The 22072-nt window shown below is 39.5% G+C and overlaps 1 protein-coding gene across 2 annotated transcripts in view; it reads left to right on the top strand.

Moving 5' to 3' along the window:
- The window catches only part of KIF26B (kinesin family member 26B), a 276066-nt gene that overhangs the window by 215519 nt on the left and 38475 nt on the right, over nucleotides 1-22072 (top strand). For both annotated transcript variants that reach the window (XM_064414702.1, XM_064414701.1), the window contains exons 9-10: nucleotides 1655-1838; nucleotides 5700-5859. In XM_064414702.1, the coding sequence (XP_064270772.1) occupies nucleotides 1655-1838; nucleotides 5700-5859 (344 nt within the window). The remainder of the gene's footprint in view (nucleotides 1-1654; nucleotides 1839-5699; nucleotides 5860-22072) is intronic.

Below are 22072 nucleotides of genomic sequence, written 5' to 3' on the forward strand. Positions count from 1 at the left end.
TTAAATAACAATTAGGGTTCTCATTTTCATGTAACTCCTGACTTCAGTGTTTTATGAAATACTTATTGTATCACTAGAGATCTCACCCTCTGGTGTCCTGTAACTGATGCAGTCTAGTAAATGTGAGAGACTTGAGTCTGCACAGTTCCCGTTGGGGTGATGGATGGCTCAGTTAAGAATTTGCGCGTTGTACGTGTTACATAACTGTGTCACAACCAGCATCTCCTTAGCACTTAATTCTTACTAAGGTGTTTTAGAACAATGGCAATAATAATAAATATTCCATTATGGTAGCTTATTTTCATACAGATACAGACAGTACAGCTATATACAAAATTAATTATTTTAGATCAGTGAAGAAGAGGTAGCTCCATGAGATGCCTATATATCTCTGCAGTGTGAAAGACTGAATTAAATTACAAGGAATGAAGCCTTTTTATGTGTGCTTACAAGACATTCTGGAGTCATGTCTCATACACCTGAATTCTCCAAGTCCTCAGATGATGGGAGGATATTATATTATAGCTATGCAGATATGCAGAATCAGCAGTGTGTATAGCAAATGAGTGATTACCATATGTCATACTGTCTGTCACTGGACCTTTCCAAGTATGCACATTTTCTTGTTGCTTACATTAGTGAGATCAGCCCACAGACTGCCTTCTGCTGGCCTTAACTCCTTCCTGTCCCTCACCCTCTTTCCTGAGAGAGCTTAGGCTTCAGCTGTGTCACTGAATCCTACATGCAGCCTCAGCTTTATCCCTCATCAGACTATTAATGACCGCAAAGAGAAAACAGAATTACTGTCTTTTGGAGGGCTTAACTTTCAGCTATATTATAGCAGGGGAACAAACCCCATGACCAGGGAGCTCCTTGCTGTTTTTATGCCAGACAAGACAAATCTATCCTATGGGCTGTGGGCCGTTTCTGTGTATTGCCAAAATTAATGCCATCAGATTGCACAGTCATGTGTCCCTTGTGCAGACAAACTAGTTGTAGGTGCTATGAAACATGCAGGCATTCCTAATGTTAGGAGGGGTTAATAATATCTGCCCTCCTATGCTGTCTGTCACTTAGAAGAGTTGAGAACAGGCTGGTGACAGGGACTGAGGTCCAGAAAATATGAATGTTTATACATTACCTGCCTTCTTCCATTTAATGCATTGCCCTGGCTTGTGAGCAGGTGCATAATAAACTTGTGGTATGAAGGGGCAAGGAAAAGGCTTCCTTGCCCCTTCATACCACAAGTTTATTATGGTATTATTTATCTCTTCTGGGCTGCTCCTCATACGGCATGGGGCAGAACACAAACTTCAGTCCTGTTATTTTTTAGATTTATCTGTGGACTGCTTCCTTCTAACACTTTCTGAAGGATAACACGTAGTCCTGCCACTGCTGTTTTCTACCAGCTATTGAGTTTGGGAGTGACGTGTCTTCCACAATTTTTTTTCCCACTTCTAGCCATGAGGGCTCCTGGAGGGCATGCTACTGCCACTGCCAGTGTCAGGAGGGTGTCACTCCATTGGGCACCTCCTCATTTGTGGTCCCAGTAGAAGCCAGTGTATCCACGCCATATGTCGATTGCAGGAAGTTGTCTGGTGGTGTTTACCTGTGCGGGAATTTCTCAGCCGTTTCTCTCTGGTGTTAACTGCAGCTCCAGAATCAGAGCGAGCTGCGTGCCCCCACGGCAGAGAAGGCCGCCTTCTTCCTGGACGCCGCTATCGCCTCCCGCCGCAGCAGCCAGCGGGACTGCGACGAGGAGGATCACCGCAACTCCCACATGCTCTTCACGCTGCACATCTACCAGTACCGCATGGAGAAGAGCGGCAAGGGCGGAAGTAAGCTCTCCTCTGTCTCCTCCAAGCCTGCCTGGAAAGTGGGCCCTCAAACAATATTGTTTAGTGGTGAAAAGCAGCAGATTCTCCATTCAGTGTGGGGTGGGGCCATTCATACAAGCAGGCTGTCCAGTGCCTGGTGAAGAACCACCAAAGGCCATTAAAGGCCACTGGGGATTATTACTGTCACTTGTCAGTTTAGCTGCTCTTGTGGAGACATTGGCAAATCTCAGCCCTGTGTGGGCTCTGTAGCTGAAAAGAAAAGGTGCTTTTCAAATTGTCCTTTATTATTATCTTTACAGATAGCATTGAGGTTATGGATTAAAATATTGTGGTGACTGGAATTCCTTGCCACCCTTATGTTAACTGTTCCTCTTTGGCACCTAAATAGGGCAGTGTGTGTGGAAGCTGATGCTGGCAATCCCTAAACTGGGAAGCTGATGTTGACAACCCATAAACTATACCCTTTATTGGAGATACATGATATTTTAGGTGCTGGCCCAGCTAAGTGTTCACAAAGGACTCTTATGGTTCTTTGCAAAGGGTCTGGATTTTTCAGAAAGGCTTGTTCCCTCTCTTTGTCATGTATGCTTTCACTAGCTTGTGTCTTCACTTCCATATCCCCCTTTTAAATGAGGAAAAGGTGCTTCCATGACTAACTTTATGTTTCTATAATTTTCACTGTTTTCTTTTTTCTCACATCATTCATATTTTCGTTATATTTGTCTTCTGTTTCAAGTCTCCCAAATTGTTTATGACTGAAGATATACAGACAGTGGTTTTTGTAAGTAAATTCCAATGATAAAAGATTTGTATAATGTAGGAAGAACCCCCACTGAAAAAGAAAACTCTGACATTAAATTTTTTTTTCCAAATAATTTCTTTACAGGGAAAAATATTTGTTTGAAAGACACCAGAGAAATCTGCTTGCTTCTTTGAACTCATGGGCTTAAGCAATTCTGCACAAGCAGCATATGTTTCAGCTCCTGGCTCTGCATAGGCTGTTGGTAATAAGGAATAGATTGCAAGGCATGATGTGTAGTGGGTGATCAGCACTGCATTATTAACGTCTAATGTTTAAATGAAGAAAATTTGCACTGACTGTACTTATAGGAGAAAAAACCAAAAAGTTGCTCTAAATGGAAATGCAGCTTGCATGTATTTAAGTAATAACCCCTGTGGAATTGGCAGTCAGAAATCTCAATTAACTAAAGATTTATTAATTAACCACCCTGCGGTGGAAAGGAAGACAGTGAATACTCAAGCAGACTGGTTTATAGGAATAAGATGGCTGATTCTGAGAGAATAATTGTTGCAATTATTTAATGCTACATATTTTTTACTACACGAAAGTACATGCACACACAGTCCTTTTCTTCTACTTTCAAATACCATTAATAAAAGGGAAAATATAATTTTCTTGTGGCTATAATTTCAGAAAAAGAAGGCACGATCCTGTTGGGTTAGAATACAGCATGCTTTGCCCACTGCCTCTAGTTATATCTTTGTCTCGTGGCCAGACCATCCTCCTGTCTTCAAGTTCCCATATCTGAGTGGCCTTACAAGCTAGGCAGGGTCAGATCCCACTGATAATTGAATGAGGGGAAATTCCAGCTGCTCAGAAAGGGCGCCTAGTGATTATCACTGTCTCCTGCTGTAATGAAGGACTTCTCAGAAAAAAAACATGAAGATAGTAGAGATATATAGATTCCAGTAACAGGATTAAAAAAGGATAAGAAGAAAGGGGAAAAAAAGAAAAAAAGAAAAAGCTTCTAAAGGATAATAGATTAAAGGGCTGGCTAACGTGTGATTTTGGTAAAAAATTACTGTTAGAATAAGGCGATGGTACTGTACTTACCTCCTTGTTAGATTCATTACCAGGAATGTCATGAAGCAGGCTTAGCACCATTGAAATAAATGACATTGTGGCAGAACTGGATCACTGTCATTTTTCACCTGTCAGCTCTGCAAAGTCTCTGTGACTTAGAAAAGAACCCAAGTGTTAGGATGTTCCACTTCTTTTCTCCAGAGTAGCCAGGGACATTACTGGACAACTTGCCTAATATATAACTTCATTTTCAGATTAATCAAATGGATCTACAAAAATATCTCTATTGGATCTACAAAAATATATCTATCTCAAAAATATTCCTTCAAGATGTAAATTAAATAAGAAAGAAACAACCTGTAAGTTATCTTATTCTGGATTTCCTCACGTTGTGTAATAGGAGTATATGTGGACACAATATGACAGCTTTTGAAAGGTAGTGATTTCTTCCATTTTCCTTTGTTTCCTTGACATCTAGTAATATTAGTAACAGAAATATTTATTATATATGATTCAGTAAAGTCACCTACAGTCATTTGCAATAGCAACTAAATGCATTTCTTTGTTTTTCTAAATAAATGATTGTGAGACACTCAAGTAAGTAATTCCAGCCTTCTGAGGATAGTGATGTTAGAGGACTTAGGGACTCTTCAAGGGTTTTAAAGGCTCTTAGAGGGGAGACAAAGGTCCTCCATGATCAGTTCAGAGGTGCAGGTGCCTTACTGGTTCCCCAAGGCAGCCTAATTTTCTGCAGTCAGTGCAGGAGCCCATAGTGTCTGTAGATAGTTTCTGGTGAGAGGAATACATAGAAGTCCAGTGTTGCCTAACACCCGATAGAGCTGAAGAACTAAGAGGACTTTAAAGCAGCAGAAGTCAGTGTATTTTAACAATTGTTGAGAGAGATACTGGATACATTTTGGAATATTATTCACAAATCCAATAGGAGGTCTTCTGTCTTTGTTCATCTTCCTTCTTTTTTCTTACCAAATGTGCAAGTTGAGATCCTGTGTCAAAAAGGCTGTGAATTAACTTGCATAGAGTTAAACTCAGATGTGAAAGTATTTGTGCTGCTGTTTAAGGTGTGTTTGTGTCCTCATATATTGCTATTACCTCTGTCTTACAACCTAGTGATTCTGTTCTGTTCTATTCTGTACCTATTGATTTAAGATCCAAGAAATAAATCTGCCTTTTCCTACAGACTGCTTCTAGACTAGCTCTTGAGAATGGGGAGGAGTGGTCCAAGATCAGAAGCAAAAAAAATCAGCTAGGAAATTGTTCTGAGATTGTAGAGAGCTAGAAGCACTTCTGTGTAGTCTGGATTCAAAAGGGACCATAGGCATTTAAAGAGAGCAAATGTCTATTAATCTTGGTGTTTCAATTGGTAGCATCTTTTCACTCTGGAAGTAGTGTGATGAGTAAACAAGAAAAAAACATAAAACTATTGCCGGTTTTACAGAAACTGTTCTGAGAATAGAGGTGCTACTTCACAATCCATCACCCATGTCTTGGCAAACTTCTTAGCTGAAATGATACTGTGAATGTATATAGACTTGAGGAAAGTTGAGCATCCCACAGATGCCACAGTGTCTTTATAAGATAAAGTATTCAGAATGGGAAAAATAAGAAAAGTATCCTTGCTTACTAAGAAGGAATTCCCAGCCTGTGGTTTTCCAGACAGAGAAACAGTAGCTTTGTAATTGTCTTGTAATCAAACAGTGACAAACACAGCCAAGTCAGGTACAGGCTAATAGAGCTATATTTCAAAAATATAGTCACAGTGGTGACTCTCACAGAGTTAAGCCTGCAGGAGCAAGGGAGTACTCAGCAATTTTTAAGCAGGTTCAGAGTAGGCAGCAATATACAGCCATAAAGGCTGACAGTGCATTAGCAGGACCCCTACAGCTGTGTCTGCTACAGGGAATTAGGGAAGGCTCCTGGCTTGTTTCCTCTTCACAAGTCATGGTGAGCCTTTTGCTTTCCTGGAAAGCTGCTTTTGGAGGCCCACACTAACTGTCTGCTTTCTTTGTTTATGGCAGTGTCTGGAGGCCGCAGCCGCTTGCACCTTATTGACCTGGGCAGCTGCGTGAAAGTGCTCAGCAAGAGCCGCGAGGGAAGCTCTGGCCTCTGTCTGTCCTTGCCAGCGCTGGGCAATGTCATCCTCGCCCTTGTCAACGGGAGCAAACACATCCCATACAAGTAAGTGGTGGTCTGGGCTGTGCCTAATGAGAGGACGCTTGAAAGGAGTTTGTCTGTCTGTGCCTGAGGCAGATTTGGGTAAGGAGCAAAACAGTCTGCTGGGGTCAATGCAGCCCTCTTGAGCCATGGCAAAAGCTGCTGAGGTTCAGTGACACCTTATCTGACCTTACACCTGGTGGATGCACACTACGTTTGACAAATAGGTTTCAAAGGAAGAAGCCTGCTGAAGTAGGACCCAGGTGGCTGAAAGATCTTAAGGTTTGAAGTTCAACATATTAAGGTTTTGTTTTCTGTGGCTGTTCAAATACTTTTTTAATGTTTCAAAGCATGTGAGAGAGTTTCATATTTGTTCCAAGGAGAGGAACATTGTTGCCATAAATGCGGCACTGTAGAGAAAATTATCTTGCTGTCCGCTGTATGTAATTTACTTTCTTGGAAATATATGTCACAATGAGTATGGATGTTTGTCATGAGATTCCTTCTGTGACCTAAGGTTACTTTGAGGGTTTTTTTTGCATGGTTTGAATCTCAGTGTCAGCTTTTCATATGTAAAAAAGAAGTAGCCCCTATTTGCCACAGTAAACCAGTGACCATTGCTACTGCAGGTGGCTTCTGGGAAACAAGAGGAATTACTCACCTAGTGGGTATTCCTTGTGCTCATTTCTTGCCATCACTGCCTCTCCCTGTGTGTCAAGTGTGCAGGTCTGAGAGGAAGCTCAGATTCATTTCCCGGCCCAGGGAGTCACGCTGCCTTCCTATTGAGAAGCTCCTGATTTTGTGGATGGTATTGCTTTTCTCCAGCCTAGATCCTAGGGAGTAGCAGCTGGCATCATGGGAATGGCTTCCAGTAGCATCTTGTAATCAAACTACCAATGAATGTCACCATTTGTGAAGAACAGGTGTATGACATCAGGAGTTAGGAACAACAGGATGACACGGAGAACGAACCAAATCATCCACAGATCAATATTTCAGTCCATGCATTTTACCCTTTTTAGCATTTAAAAAGCTGCAAACATGATTATTTACACATGTCCATTCAAGATTGCTTCTTTGTTTTTGTCTTAATTTTGGCAAGTAAAAATGGATTGATATTGGTTATAATCTGTTTATTTTCCGACCTTTAGTTTCAAAAATTATTTGGTAGTCTGGACATAAAAGCATATTTTACGAAATATTCCCATTCCTGGAGCTTAATCAGGCTGGAATTCAGTTAATGACTAACCAAATTTCTATATATAAATATTCATTAAATGTTTAGTGGATCATGCACTTGTAATAGTATGAAAATACCTTGAATTCTGCACTTCACAGAGTGTAACTCAGGCAATGCTTATCACAAACCTGTCTTTCTTCCTGTTGGATTTTATGGCTTGAAGACAAGGTCACTGGTAGGAATACAAAAGATAATGTTAGTAATGCTCACTAGGCTAGAACTAAACATACAAGGAATAGTTACCAAATACAACAATTGTCTTTCCTGGCAATGACTGACCATGAGAAAAGCATTACCAAGCACATCTTCTAGTTGCTGTGTGTTCAATCTCTTTTTGCTGTGGCTCCCAGCTGTTGCACTTCTGAGCCTACACAGCCAGAGATGTCAGCGTATTTTCTCATCAATGTCTGTACTGCTGAAAGAAGATCAAAGCTCTCTCCAGGCCACAATCCCCTCTTTAGTTCACTCCTTGTAAGAATTCTCCCTATAAGAAGATATTATAGAGTGTAGAGAAGTGGTTGGTCATCTGTAAATCAAAGTCAATGTCCTGTTTCTAAGAGGACTTTAAAAATATAATTTGAAAAAATATACTGGCATATTTTGGAGCTACCCTTTTCTTCTTCTTGCTGAGAAGAACCTAGAAAACAATTTTCCTATATGTGGTTGATTCCTGAGCAATGGAAATAAGAGTTTTAGTGGCTGGATGAACACAGACACCATTAGCTCAGTGATCCAGAAGTGCAGGTGTGTCCTGCTCCTCAGTGGAGATGAGAGGAAGGACAATCTGGATGTGCTTGTGCTGTATTGCAGAAGAGGCTCAGTACCTCAGAAAGAGATTTTATGTGTTCAGTGGCACCTCTTGTTTAGAGCAGTGACTAGCCTCTGTAGCTGGGGTAATTCCCTTTTCTCTAGGAGGTGTTCTCTTTTACTGTTAAGTATAAAATTGTATTTTTGTTAACTGCCTCTTTGAGTGGGACCAAAGGAAAACAATGGAAGCATTTTCTTATGTGACAGCTCCGCACATTGTGTGTGGTCTCAATAAATTTCCGTAGAGCAGCAGTCAAAATGGAGCATCTTTGCTGTATCTGAGCTATTAAACAGCCATTAAGTATTTTATGGCAGCCTGTCAGTAGCCACTGCATGGCTTCCTGGGAACTTGGAAACTCACAATGCATAGTTTTTCTCTGACTGCGAAAATTTGGTTCTCTAAACTTTGAGAGGCTGCAGGCTCTTAAATTCACTTCAGTTTTCTATCCAGCTTTATCTCCACAGGTAGTAGTTGTAGGGAAAAGCTTGTTCAGATTCATAGCTGATGTAAGCAGATGCCACTGCATTGCCTTCAGTGGTCTTTGTGTTTGTGCCAGGGATGAATTTCCCTCTCCACCTGCAGTCTTTATGAGAAACACATGCTGTTTTTCAGCACATGTTGCTTTTCTTTAATTTTTACCCATAAGGCTAAGCCTTGGAAACCATTCAGTTGGAATCCTTCTGCCTTGGGAATGGCCCCCTCCATACACTCCCATTTTGGAAATAGTAACAAAGATTTATACTAGTTTTAGCAGGAACTTGTTTTCTGAAGTTGTAAGAAAGTAACGTAGAACTTCTGGGGCATCAAACAATGTGGTTTGGGGGCTCTTGTCTTGTATTCAAGTCAAATTTCACATAGGTCTGAGGATAGGACAAGAGTCCCAACACTGGGCAAATGCTTGCAGCCAATGAGTGACCAGACCATGGTTTCTGGGAGTTTGTATCTTTCATATACGTACTTTTAATCTCTTTCTAATCTCTCAGAGTCACTATTATTGTCACTATTTCCAGACCTATTTTGAACCCTAGTAAGAAAATTGTTCTGTCATGGTATGAACCACTGAGTTCTTCCAGCTCAGTGCCATATATAAAAATAAAATTTTTATTTGACTTAAGTACATTGCCATTTTATGTCACCAATTTCTTTTGCTCTTGAGGTATTAAGAAATCCTTCAGAAGATTGGGCAAGAATTATTTTCTCCTTGGGAATGTCAAATATCTTCAAAAAAATTGGAAAGGGGCACTTGCAATCTCAAGCAAGAGCAAGGGAGTCAGTGACCAAATATGGTTGGGCTTAGATCTGCTACAGAAGGGTTTTGCTATGATGCAGTAATTGTTAGTGCCATTTTATGTTTTTAAGAGTATTTCAGTTTTATGTTAGTGCTCTATTATCTGCCTCTGATTTCCAAGAGGAATGTGTTTTAAACCCTCAAATGAACACCCATTTGCACAAACTCCAGATACTGGTTTCTATAGCTCACTATTCAAAAATTACTCCAGTTGCTAGGCAACATGGGTGGTAATAATTCATGGTAATGTTGTTTTGGAAATAATCATTTTTGTGCATTTTAATGACTGTGAGAATGTAAGGAAACTGTTTAGAAAAGTACAAGGCTGTATGAATTTCTCTTCCAGAAATTGTTGCTTGTTTTATTTAATAGGCTTCTCCCTTAATGTGCTACCCCAATGTGCTAGTGTTTCTAGAGGCAGCCTATATTTTCAACTTATGCTTATGCTTATCCAAGGAGGGAGTCTTGTCAGTAAAATAGATGAGTGTGAGTTAAAAGCATGAATTTTATTCTTGGCACTTCTGTTTCTCTGTCATATGGTTGCATTTCCTCCCAGGTCTTACATGCTGGTATTGCTTTATTTGATCCTATGTGCAGAAAATATAATTATGTTAAGTGACTGGTGCAAGGTTGCACAAAATGCTTTATAGCAGAGCCACTGTGTTTTAAGATCTAATCTGGTGTTTAAAGCATGGGTTAATCCATTTTTTCTTTCTGCATGACCTTTGGAAAATAATTTATTCATGTGTTTATTTATTTATTCACATTTATAAAACTTAATTAGAAAAAAATCAAATAGGATTTTTAAAGGGCATTCAGAGTTGGCAAAAGCACTATATACTTTTTCACTATTGCTAGGACTTTACCCTATTTTTCCTCTTTCTTTAGAGTTTATGACTCATATAAATAGTCCCAATGTCATGCAGAATGTGAGAATTTTTTTTGTCCAATATAGAATATTACTGCTTTTGAGTAACGAGAAAAGGGAAAGTGTTGGATTATAGTATTGTCGTATACTAGTTTAAAGAATGAGCTGTATATCAGATATTTTCTTTAAATTGTTAGTTAATTATTGAAAAATAATGAAAATGGGGTTTGGATGGATCCAGTTCCTCAGTTTGTTTTCTTAGTTAGATGGGTGTATCTATCTGCAGTTGTTTATCTTTGTAAAAATCTGTGTGTGAGAAGAACTGAAATGCCAGGGATCTTTTGTTTATATGCATTGCCTTTGCATTTTTAGCATGAGTTATATTATTTTTCTCTGAAAATAAGTTAGGATTTCCAGGACGATGTTAGGATTTTCTTGGGCAATGATTATTATTAGTACTGGAGATTTTGCCCTTATTTATGAGCTTGTACAAAGCCCTAGCTTTGTTGGATTCACACAACTATGTTTGTTTACTAGGTTTTTGTTTAATTTAATGACACATTTTAACTATATGTCAGATGAACAATCTGTTTAATGGTTACTTCATCCGCACCTGAAACTAGAAATTTTTTTGTTTTTTTTGTTTTTCATTAAGAAACTTAAATCACTTTTACTTTCCACTGCTTCATCTATATCTTCTATTCCTTAACTTTTGCACCTCCTCAATGAGAACATGGTACAAGGATCACAGCTTCAGAAAAAATACCTGGTGTGCTCTTTAGTATCTCCAATCTTTCCATGTTAATTTAATATTGAATGTACTACAAGTGGATGAAAAACTGTTTTGCTGTTTTACTTGAGGAACTGTGAGAGCAGAAGAAGCGGGGGAATAAGGGCATGAGAGACAGCTGAGACAGAATCACAGGGCTGGGAAATGGCCTAAAATGAATGGAAAAGCTCCAAGAGACCCTGAAATTGTGTAGAGGAGACAAAAATCCACAGAGAGGAACTGGGAAGCAAACAAGAAGAAATGAGCCTATTCAAAGAGAAAAATAAGCCTAAGAAATATCCCTGAATGATCCAATTGTAAGAGAGTGTAGTAGAATGGTCAATGGACATTTTGTTGAACATGAAATCCTTCCTAATTAGCTATCAAAAACATGGTCTGCTCAAGAACAAATGAATTTTTCCTTGATGTTTTCAGCCAGGTCTGTGTGGACTAGAACCTTGGCTAACAGACACTGAAGCCACTGGAAGCAATGTCACCCATGGAAGACCTGGCCTAAGGCACGTGCCCTTTGTCACTGGGCAAGTGCAATGCAGTGGCCTGCAGGAGCAATGAAACTCTGTCAGCATGCATATAATGAGGACAGCAGGCATACAATGAGCATCTGGCAATTATATTCACCTTTGGGGCACTTCTCTATCTGACAGTTTGCTAGGTTAAATTTCTGGCAATTTACTTCTTTATTCCAGGGGACTACATAAAATCAGGGATGCACAGTTTGTGAAATTAGGAAAACTTCCTGCATTTTATTAGAATAATTTAATCAGCAGCTCAGGAACATGCAGGTGATGAGTCTGCATGCTCCAGCAGTTGCTGTTGCAGTGTTCACCAACTATGTCCTTTATTGTAGGATAGTTTGTACAGCTGATAGTGCAGATTTGAGCTCTATCTGCACACATCTTACAGCACTGTGTTTCATCATCATCTTAAGGAGAGGGAGTAAAGAGTCAAAATCCTCAAAAGAAGAGGCGCAGTGAAGCTGCCATTCCCCAGCTCTGGGTTCTTAACTCAGTCCTGCCAGTCTGGCAACGTGACAGGAGTTGGAGCAGCGGTGTCTGTGAACGTGTGTAATGGCTGTAAGTGTCTATGTTGCATTCACTGAGCTTGAACTCCTGTTGCACCGGTTTCACAACAGACCTCAGCTGACAAGCTCCATTCTGCACAAGCACTCAAGTGAGAAGAATCAGGCCTCATGAAGTATCTCTTTGAATGCTCTTTGAGCCACTCAGTGAATTAGTACTTTATGGATTCCCTAAGCAGCAAATAATGATGGACTGCAAAATGAAATGAGAAGGGAAGTGCTGTGGTTTATAGTCAGACTTAACAGCAATTACTAATTGCATTTAAATAGCCATTCCTATGAGCAGCAGATAGCTGCATCACAGAAGGACACTACTTTGGTCCTGGGCCAGCACAGACGTGGCTGGTAATGAACAAGCAATCCAGTAGCGTGCAGTTATTCCTGAAATATAGCTTGAGTGGAACCCAAATAGGCCATTGTGGTAATTTCATACAAAAATTAATCTGTACTTAATTCATTAAAATGTCATTTTGAACCTTTAGTCAGGGTATCCAGCAGTTTATTCTCACCTGTTCCACCATTGGTTCAGGCTCAATTGAACATTAATACATTTTCTCTCATGGAAATGTGGTGATAATTCATTTCATGTACAATTGAACAATTTTTAAATAGTCATATCCTTGGAATAACTACCTCTTGTACAATGCAGCAAATTATCAAAAAGCATGTAATAATTTTTATTAGGCTTATTTCACATTTTTGGTTATCTCCAGTTTCATGAATAGTTGCATATGGATATGCTGTGTTAAATTAAATTTCATTTCTGTATTGATCCTTCTTTGCTTGTACAAAACCACTGTGACTCAGAGCAAAAAGACATCCCACTGCAGCAGACCAAAGAAAATAGCTTTTCTATTTATCTGCCAGTATATAGCTACTTGTTTGGAGTTTGCATCTCATTGCTAAGAAAAGGTTATAGACTGTAGAGAATTTAAAAGAGAAGCAAGAAGAATTATGAATGGTCTGTAATGAAAGGGTTACTCACCTGGAAGAACACTGTGACAGAAATAAAGCTTCATAGCTTGTAGGGAAAAGGAGGCCTTTGAGAGAAGCGATGACAACTGCTCTGTAGTGTTTCAAGGATGTGAATACACACAGGAGAATTGTGTCTGGTGAGGCAAAGTGGCAGAATGATTTCTTATTTTTAAGTAATGATGTAGAGAAATATAAACTTTAAAGCATGCTAACAGGGATTCCTATTAGTGGAATAACTACTCAAGAGCTGAAGTGAGCACTTAGTTGGTAAAATAATTTAAAAGCCAAATAAACTTGTAACTAACAAATATCCATTAACAGTTACATGATAGACTGTTGAAGATGGGCTAAGGGCTAGGCTTATGCAATTTCAATGCAGAGTTCTGGGTCCAAATCTTTGACAATTTTCAATAGCTGTACTTCCTTTTGATAATTCATCATTGTCCTTGATTGTCAAATGTCTGTGGATGGCTGGCAGTTATATAAATAAACAATAAAATGTGTTCCAGTGTGTCTGCTAGAATAAAATCTGCTTTTAGGAGCCTGAAAAACAGTGGTTGGATGGATTGTTATACTTTCATGACTGTCAAATAAATCCAGAAAATCTCAGTGATGTGTTTCTCAAGATCCTACCCTAGCAGTCCATTCCTGTGCCAGATGATTTAAACTCGGTGAACAACTTTTTTTCCTTCATCATTTAGTTACACATTTTTTTAAGGTCTCTTTCTCTTCAAATTGCAAAAGCAAGCTCTCCCAGTCCTTGATCCAAAACTCTAGGTAAATCAATGGAAATCTTTTTATTGGGATTTGGCTTAAACCCACAGATTAGAAAACATGCTTATATTTAATTAGATGAGATAATCCTCAAATCCTTGCCAGGGGATATTTCATGTTCCGTATTTGATGATTAGCAGCTTATTTGTTGAAAGAAGCAGTATGTGGTTAAGTGTTACCTAATGTTGAGTTTGTTTGTAATTGCAAGGGACATAATTGATGAAATTGGTGAATGTGAAAACTGCAAAAGTACAATCATCTATTGATTGGTTGCAAATGGGTCTGTGACCATCAATTTAAAGCTCAAGAAGTTGATGCAGAAACTTGCCACACAAATGGGGATTTGAGACGACTGAAGTGGCACAAGCAGGACTATTTTTTTCCTCTTCAGTGTATATAAATAGTATCTGTGAGTTTAACTTAAGAATAAACATAACCTGTGCTTACATTTTCTGAGCAAATAGTTGAAATTTTTTTTTCAAAGTCCTTCTTTTCTTGGACTTTAATTAGACATCACCCTCTCAATGGAGTGACAGGCCCTAGAAGCTTTTAAGAGAATTGTGTGGTTGTAAGTGGAGGATACTTCAGCCAGTTTGCCTTATTGCTTCAAGAGTATTTGAATGACACTACAACTGCAATATGTTTTTTTACTGAAGTTTTTGTTTTCATAACACATTTGGGAGTAAAGCAATGGAGATAATCCTCTTGTGCTCTTCAGATTCAAGATTCTGCTGGATGATCAAAGTTTTTGGCTGGTGGTTGCCTCCAGGTCTATACACAATGAACAGATGTGGGGTTTTTAAAATATACATAGACTTTTTAGATTTAAGCAGGCTGGTTAGAACTATCTTCTGAAAGATGAAAATTACCTGTCTTGTGCTGCAGGATGAATTTGTTTGATTATATTAGTTTTTAAAATATTTTTTTTGTAAGTGCCATCCAGGTGATATGCTTTCTAGCAATATCTGACAAGACTCGGTAAAATTAATATCAGACAGCAGATTTAACTGTTTTATCTGTATTGTCTTTTAGCTTTGTTTTGCCTTATCATCCCATCAGAAAAAACTGTCTTACCTGCTGCATTTAAAATTATTACAATTTAAAATTATTTTTCAATGGGTTATTTTTGAGAGATGGTGGAATTTACCAAATTGTTTTCTCCCCATACCTTAGCTCATGCTCTTGGTCAGAAACAAAACCTAACTCTCTTTGAAAATCAATGACAAAATGTATGTCCACACTGTCAGAAAAACCAGCCCTTGTGGCTCCCTTTGGTGCGGGTGGTTCCAGAGAGCTGTGGTGGCTGTTTTGGGTGCTGTTACAAACATGGCTCAGCTCAGACACAGCAGAGAATAAGGGAAGGGGGAGCACTTACAAGGTGAGCTGTTAAAGGCACCTCATCATCTCTGTGCAAGTGGGACCTTGGAGCAGTCTTTTAGGGATTGAACACAATTTTCATGTCTGTCTCCATCTATAAATAGAGTAGCAGAATCTTTTGTGCTCCTTTTCCTTTGCAAACAACAGTTTTCACAGTCTCTGAGTGAAGTGTTTTTAAGTTACATGCCTATGCAGGAGGATGGGAATTAGATGCAGTATCCAGATCTGCTACACAACTGGCATGTAAACATAACAAACAAAAATTTTTTCAAAGGTATGGTGTTGGAGAAACAACTGCACTTTTTCAGAGAGAGAGAGAGTATACTAGGAGCTCTGTGTTCTCAGTCAGATCATGCCTATGTTCACCTCTTGAATCATGGACATCTCTCCCATGTGTGGACATTACTGGTGTGGTGGAGGACAGTTCTCATGTCACAGGAAACTGAGAATAACTGCTGTGGTTGTAGTAGTTTACATTGGTGTATAAACTATGGGGAGGAGGGGGAGCTGATGGAGGATCAAACCTCAGTAAGGTTTGACTTTGAAAAACCTCTGAAAGTATGTGAGAGAGAACCTGTTGGCACCCTACCATACTGTGCTCCGGTGAGATTTGTGAAATACTCCTGTTTTTTCAGCTAATGTTGAGGCTGCTTACTGGGGGTATTACAGAAAAAGTGAGGGAGTGCTTTGGTAACTTTTAGAGTCTTTGCATCATAGAGAATACAAAATAAGACTGCTAAGCTGGTAACAGGTTTTCTGTTCCCTTGTTAGGTGACTGCTGCCATTTTGGATGGCTGTGTGCTGTGCAGTGGCACTATAATCAGTGGCTTTTATTGGTTTTGTGCTGCTCATGATTGCAGACTGTTGGAACTGAAACCAAGACATTCCTTAGTGAGCTCCTTTGCCTGGAATCATTTATGTGTGTGTCAGGTGTAAAAATCAAGAGTTTTACACAAGTGGTAAATTCCTGTGTGTCCATTTGCAGGTGCTGTGTCTGTTCTCCTCACACCCCTCAGTGCAGGGAGCCTCATGTCCATGAGGATGTTGTTTGTAGGAAGTCTCTGGCTGCTGTGAATCTGAATGTTCACGCTCCCAGGGACTGTCACCTTCTTCCCAGCAGGGCCAGGCATAGTCCAGGCAGGGACTGGACTATTCACTCAGGCATTAATGTAATATATATTATATTATCCCTGGTCTCTGATGGTATGACAGCTATGTATGTTAGGCGGATTCTGAAAATTGGAATGGCTTTTTTCATCCTCCTAAGAAAATTCATAGTTCCTCTGAAAATGCTATTATATACACCCATGAAAAAGATAGTATTAAAAAAATTAATTCCATTGGCCAGGTTCCATTCATCAACAGTGCTTCTCTCTGGAGCAATACCTGATTCTTTTGAGGAATCTGAGCACCACACTAATAGCTGTTCTGATACCTAATCATTGGGAAAACTGTTGTTCCTAAGAATATTCCTCCTATGGAAGAGAACAATAGTTAACTGAAGAGAGTAAAAAAAAAACCCAACTAGATCTTTTAAACAGGCAACATTTAGATGTGGGCTATGAATAAAGAATGTTGCAGGCTGTGTATAAAATCATAGTAAGCTAATATTCAACACTAACAGTAATAGTGTGGCTATGTGAGAGCCATCTTGGCCAGCAATTACTTACCTATTTTATGCATTAAACAGCTGTGTTATCTCTCTGTTGGAACTAAACTTAATTTCAGAACAAACATAACTTTCTTAATAATCTCGTGTTCATATTCATATGGATATGTGTTACCAGTGTATTGTTTCACCTTAATTAATCTCTCAGAAATAAAAAATACCAAATGTTTTCTACTAATATCTAATCTGTAATCCACATTAGCTAATGAATTCTGTAGTCTTCTCTGTGTATTATCCATTAATTGTGCCACTAACTGAAGCTTAATATAAGCTCATTTTTAAGACTCCAAAATGTGAAAGTACTTCTTCATTTCACCAGAAGCCAACTAAAAAATGTTACCAATGATTATTGGCATAAATACAAAGAGACTTGTCTAAAAAAAGAGTTAAGTATTCTATGATGGTATTGTAAGTCGTATGCTGCTCATGTTATCTTTCACTGCATTTTGCAATGCCTGAATGTGTGAGCAAATTCTCCTTGGTTAACCTCATAGTATGCAATAGGTCTATCTGTACAGTGCTTTTTTCTTCTGGCTCCTTTATTATCATGAAGGAACATCTTCCAACACTGTGGTCTGATTATGCTCATATTGAAACATTTCTGGCACTTAAATTTGAAAACTTTTGCATATTTATGTACAGAATACTCTTTTGGGAGATTTAAAAATCTGGGCAGAGTGGCAGATCTTCACTCCTCTTGCTGTGCAGGTTCCAAGAAGGGCAGTCATAAGGGATTTTTCCTTCTTTCTCAACAGGAAGAAAAAAATCTCTACTGCCATATTTAGGAAAATAAAGTCCAGTTTTTGGCATATTAAAGACTTATTGTCTTGAGGTCAGGGCTGGATGGGTGTTGAGAACATGCTCAGCATAATGTGCTCTGCCATTATCCAAGTTTTGAATTGCACAAGTACAGACCAGCAATGGAAATGTTTGAGTGGTTGTTTTAGAGACATAATTTGGGGGGTTTTAGGCATAAATGTGTGATCATGTCTATTTTTGACTCATTCACCATTGGAACGAGTCAACATGGGAAACAGTACTGTTGGGTGAATATCACAGTCTTAAGAAAATAAACTCCAGCCCAGTGAGACTGCAGGAGATGAGATAGCCCCTAAATATGATCATGTTCTGCTTTTCAAATATTTGTCATTGCTGCCAATTTTTAAAAATATTAGTTATTAAATATAGGATTTTTTTGTCTCATGATGCCCTTAATTTATACAAGTTTAGCAGAGTATGGATCAGACACCTTTTCATACCTGATCCTACCTACATCTTTTCATCTATAATGTTTTCTACTCATTAGCTAGTGGAGCATTATGAAACATAGTGTTCTTTTCCTTCTGCATCTCCAGTGTATCTCAGAAATAACTTTGATTTATTATAGAGTTCTGGCAGATAACTGTGAAGCAGTCACTGTTGCAGTATCTTTAGTTTCTTAAATACTTTCATAATCTCAAGCAGGTGGGGGAGAAGGAGGCAGGAATAATTGTAAGCTGCATTTCTGATTCTGGGACATTCCAGGGGCCCAGCCCCCACTGTTAAATCTTTTGGAGGCTTAACTGGCAGCAGGCCTGCCTGACATCTCCCCAAGGCATGGTGCACAATGCTGTGACCCTGTCTCTGACAGGTCCCTTCTCCTAGCAGCGGTCACATTCCTGGCAAGCCCCTGTTGCAGGAGAGCCACAGGAAATAGTGTCCTGACTGCTGTCTCAGTGACTGTGCTCCTAAACATTCTCTCATACTATAGATGATATTGTGGGGGAGGTCAAGATGTGTGAAGCTTTCACCCTTTCCTGTTTTCCTTTGTATTTGCCAGCTCTGGAATGGAATGATGTGATATGATATGTTCTGCTGTCCTAATTGATTAAATGGCATCTATCATAACATAAAGAGATCAAACAGAATTATTTTTTCTCCCATGTTACCATTTAAAGCTCTCAATTCTTCATGGATCATTAGCATATAATTTTCAGATGAGCTGGCCAGTAGGTCTCTAAATAAAAATTAGTATAAAAGATTAGCTAGGAAAGCTAGACTGGTAATGAGCTGTTGCACTATAGTAATGTGATAGGTTTATAGCTCATATCTAGCCCTAATCAGTGCTAAGTGTGAGTTGTCAGCATTTGATAGCTAATTGGTGTTTCTTGGAATTACAGTGCAACGAAATCACTGAAATGAAAATAAAGCTTTTCTTTATATATGAAAAGTTAAGGGTTAATTATAAATGCATGGGTCAAATACACCTCTTAGCTACAGTATATGCAAATCAGCTGCACTGAGGGAAGGTTCATGGGCTGTCAAAACTTCTCTGGTCCCTTTTGGGTAATTATTATTTTTTTTAATTGGTACAGTACTGTCTTTGAAAACAGAAAAGGCCATTTAAGCCCTTTGCTACATATTTAATATGTCATACAACACACAAAAAACCCTTAAACCTGAAGTACTGAAGAATATTAACAATATAATGACAGCTTGAACTCTAGTAGCAGTCCTTTTCTTAATGATTTTGTTTATTCTGTGTTCATTTTGGAACTGTTGTCCTCCCACAGAATTAATTGGATACAAAGTCATAACATAGATCTGAAAAATAATAAGGCACGAATAATCTAAGCCACTGGATAGGAAAGACTTAAAAGCCTGGCTAACTTGACATCTCTGAGCTGAGATTTTTTTCATTTCACAGCTATAAATAGGTGGCTCTAATCACTCTCACAGTGCTAATACGGGAAATGTCCTGTCTGTCCTCAGTAGCTGGTGGTGGGAATGACTGCTATGCACAATGTTGTGCTTCCAAATTGTGAACCCAGACAAACTCTGCAAGCAGAACTTTCTCTGACATGGGTGCTGTGAGGGAATTTTAGTTATCTCTTGAGAGGTTAAAGCATACATGGTCAGACAATCTCATTGCTAGTCATCCAAATACATTTTTTAATTGGCTGTTAAATTGACCATTTCCAATCAGATTTAATGCAGGCACAGGCCTTTAGATGTGAGGTCTGAGCAAGACTCTTGAGACTGAGAGAGGGGTGGGGCAGAAGCAGGCTGGGCCATGAAGCTGTGATGACACTGCTCTGTTGCATGCTGGTTTGCCAGCCAGCTGAGCCAGATGCCAGCCAGCATCCACGAGCCAACAAGGAGAGAGGATAGAGCTGCAACAGAAGGAGGTGAGTTAGGTGGGATGTGGCAAGGTGGAATTGAGGGGACAGCCAAAGTATGGATAGTGGAGTAACACATGAAACAAACTCTGGGAAACTAGCCTTCATTTCTTCCTCTGTTCATAGAACAACTTGTTCATTTATCCAGATGCTCACCATTTGAAATGCAATCACAGGAATGTATTTTCCTACTGAGTAAAATTCATACAGTCAGCAGACAAACTTCTCTGTAAATGATTTGCTTGTCAGTGTGGGGAAGAGGAGGGGTAAAAGTAGAGAAAAGAGAGGATTTCAAATTAATTAACTGCTAAATCATCTGAATTAAATGATCAATTTTTATTAGTGCAATAGCTGCAAAAGTTAATACTGAGATGTTAAGAAAGTCTTGCTGCAACAATAATTTGGTATTATCACTCAGGTGTGAGAGGAACAAAAAGGAAACCCTGAGTTGAAACTCAGTTTAAAGTAAATCCAGACAACAAACATTACCTTCTCAGATGGTGAACCTTGAAATATCTTGACTGTGTCTAAGAGCAGGAAATCTGGAACAGATGTCCATGCATTTAAATTCAACCCTCCTTTCAAGATGGGGATACATTTGGATCCAGCCTTCTGGATACAGCCCTCACCCTCTGTTTTGTGCAGATGTGGTACCTCATGTCAGGGTGAAAGAAATTTATCTGTCTAGATCTGAGTAAACACCCGGATTGGTGTCCCCTGAGAATTTACTAGTTAAGCTGAAGAAGACAAGGAGCCTTAAGATGCATCAAGTAATGGAGACTGCAGAGACAACAGTAGCTAGCATGGAAGTGGGAGCTATCAAACTAGAGGGAAAGCTACTAGGGAAGTTCTTCAAGGACCAGTTTTAGGAGAGGTTTTATTTGGTGTTATCATCAGCAGCCTTGGCACGCAGAGCAGGAGCATGCTAATCATAGTGACACAAAGCTGAGAGCCATCATCTGTACAAAGGCAGATCAGAACATCAGATAGGAGCAGCTGTGGCACCTCCAGGGCTGCAGTAATACAAATGGCACTGATGCAAGGGCTTGCCCTGATGGACTGCTGATAATTTCTGATGCAATCTGGGTGCTCATCAGCTAGAAAGGGGATGGGGGTGTGTTCTGATTTAGGCATGTTGGCTGATGATCACAGGTGTCCACAGCTAAATTAACAGTGACAAGGCAATGAAATCTGAGGAGATATTAGGAATGACAGCAGACAAATAGTAATAGTTATGCAAGGGGCTAGCAATTTCTCTTAGGTGCAGTGCTGGTCTCCCATATAGATGAAGGATGAATTGAGACTGAAGCAAGTACAAGAATGTCTGGCAAGGGGAGTTTTTCACATGAGAGGAAATGAAATTAATTTGTCTTCCATACCCAAATAGAGTTAAGGGATAGAGAGCACATGTCTGTACATGTGGCCAGGAGCATTCCCCTCCCTGGGGAGGGAGAGCAATGGAAACCAAAGAGCATGAGCAAATAGAAAAGTAGCTGGCATGCCACTATTAAAGGGAAATGTGTGGGGGCAGTGTTAGAAAGCCATAATATTTTTAAGGATGGGTTTTCTAAATGCTTTAGGAGGATTATATTGTTCTCTGTACTGGGTAGAGGCAGGAGCTAATACTTCAGTTTCTTCTCACTCCATGCATCACCTGTGCTTTGATGCTGCTTTGGTCCCATGGGGCTTAGGCTCACAGGATTAAGCAATGCATTTCTTTCCTCCTTCTCCCTCTAAGGTGGTTGTCCATGTGTTGTCTTTACCAGAATGACTGTCTTTCCTCTTGGCCTCTCTGTGTCTCCAGACATACTGGCCAGGGCTGGGTTGACTGAATGCTGAGGAACTCTTTGCAGGTCCTTGGGAGGTCACAGCGGGCATGCAGAGGGGATGCAGGAAGGAGGCTGCAGAGTCAGGCTGTAAACCTTTAAAAGCCAATTCTAAGAACGTAAGAATGGCTGTACTGATTCAGGCCAAATGTCCTTATAGCATCCTGTCTGGCTAAATTCAACAGCAGATGCCAAGGATAGAGTGTAAGGCTAAAATAAGTACTTTGCCAAAAAGTACTCAAGCCTCAACTATTTTCAGCTGTGGGAATTCCTCAGTATCAGCAGCGGCTTTGTAAACAGAAGTAGGACCTTCCAGGCACATTGTAAATGATTCCAGTCTGAGGCTTTCTAAAGACAGTTAATGTTTGAAAGGATCTTTTTATGAA

The sequence above is a fragment of the Passer domesticus genome, chromosome 3 (genome assembly GCF_036417665.1).
Source record: "Passer domesticus isolate bPasDom1 chromosome 3, bPasDom1.hap1, whole genome shotgun sequence".
Taxonomy (NCBI): Eukaryota; Metazoa; Chordata; class Aves; order Passeriformes; family Passeridae; genus Passer; species Passer domesticus.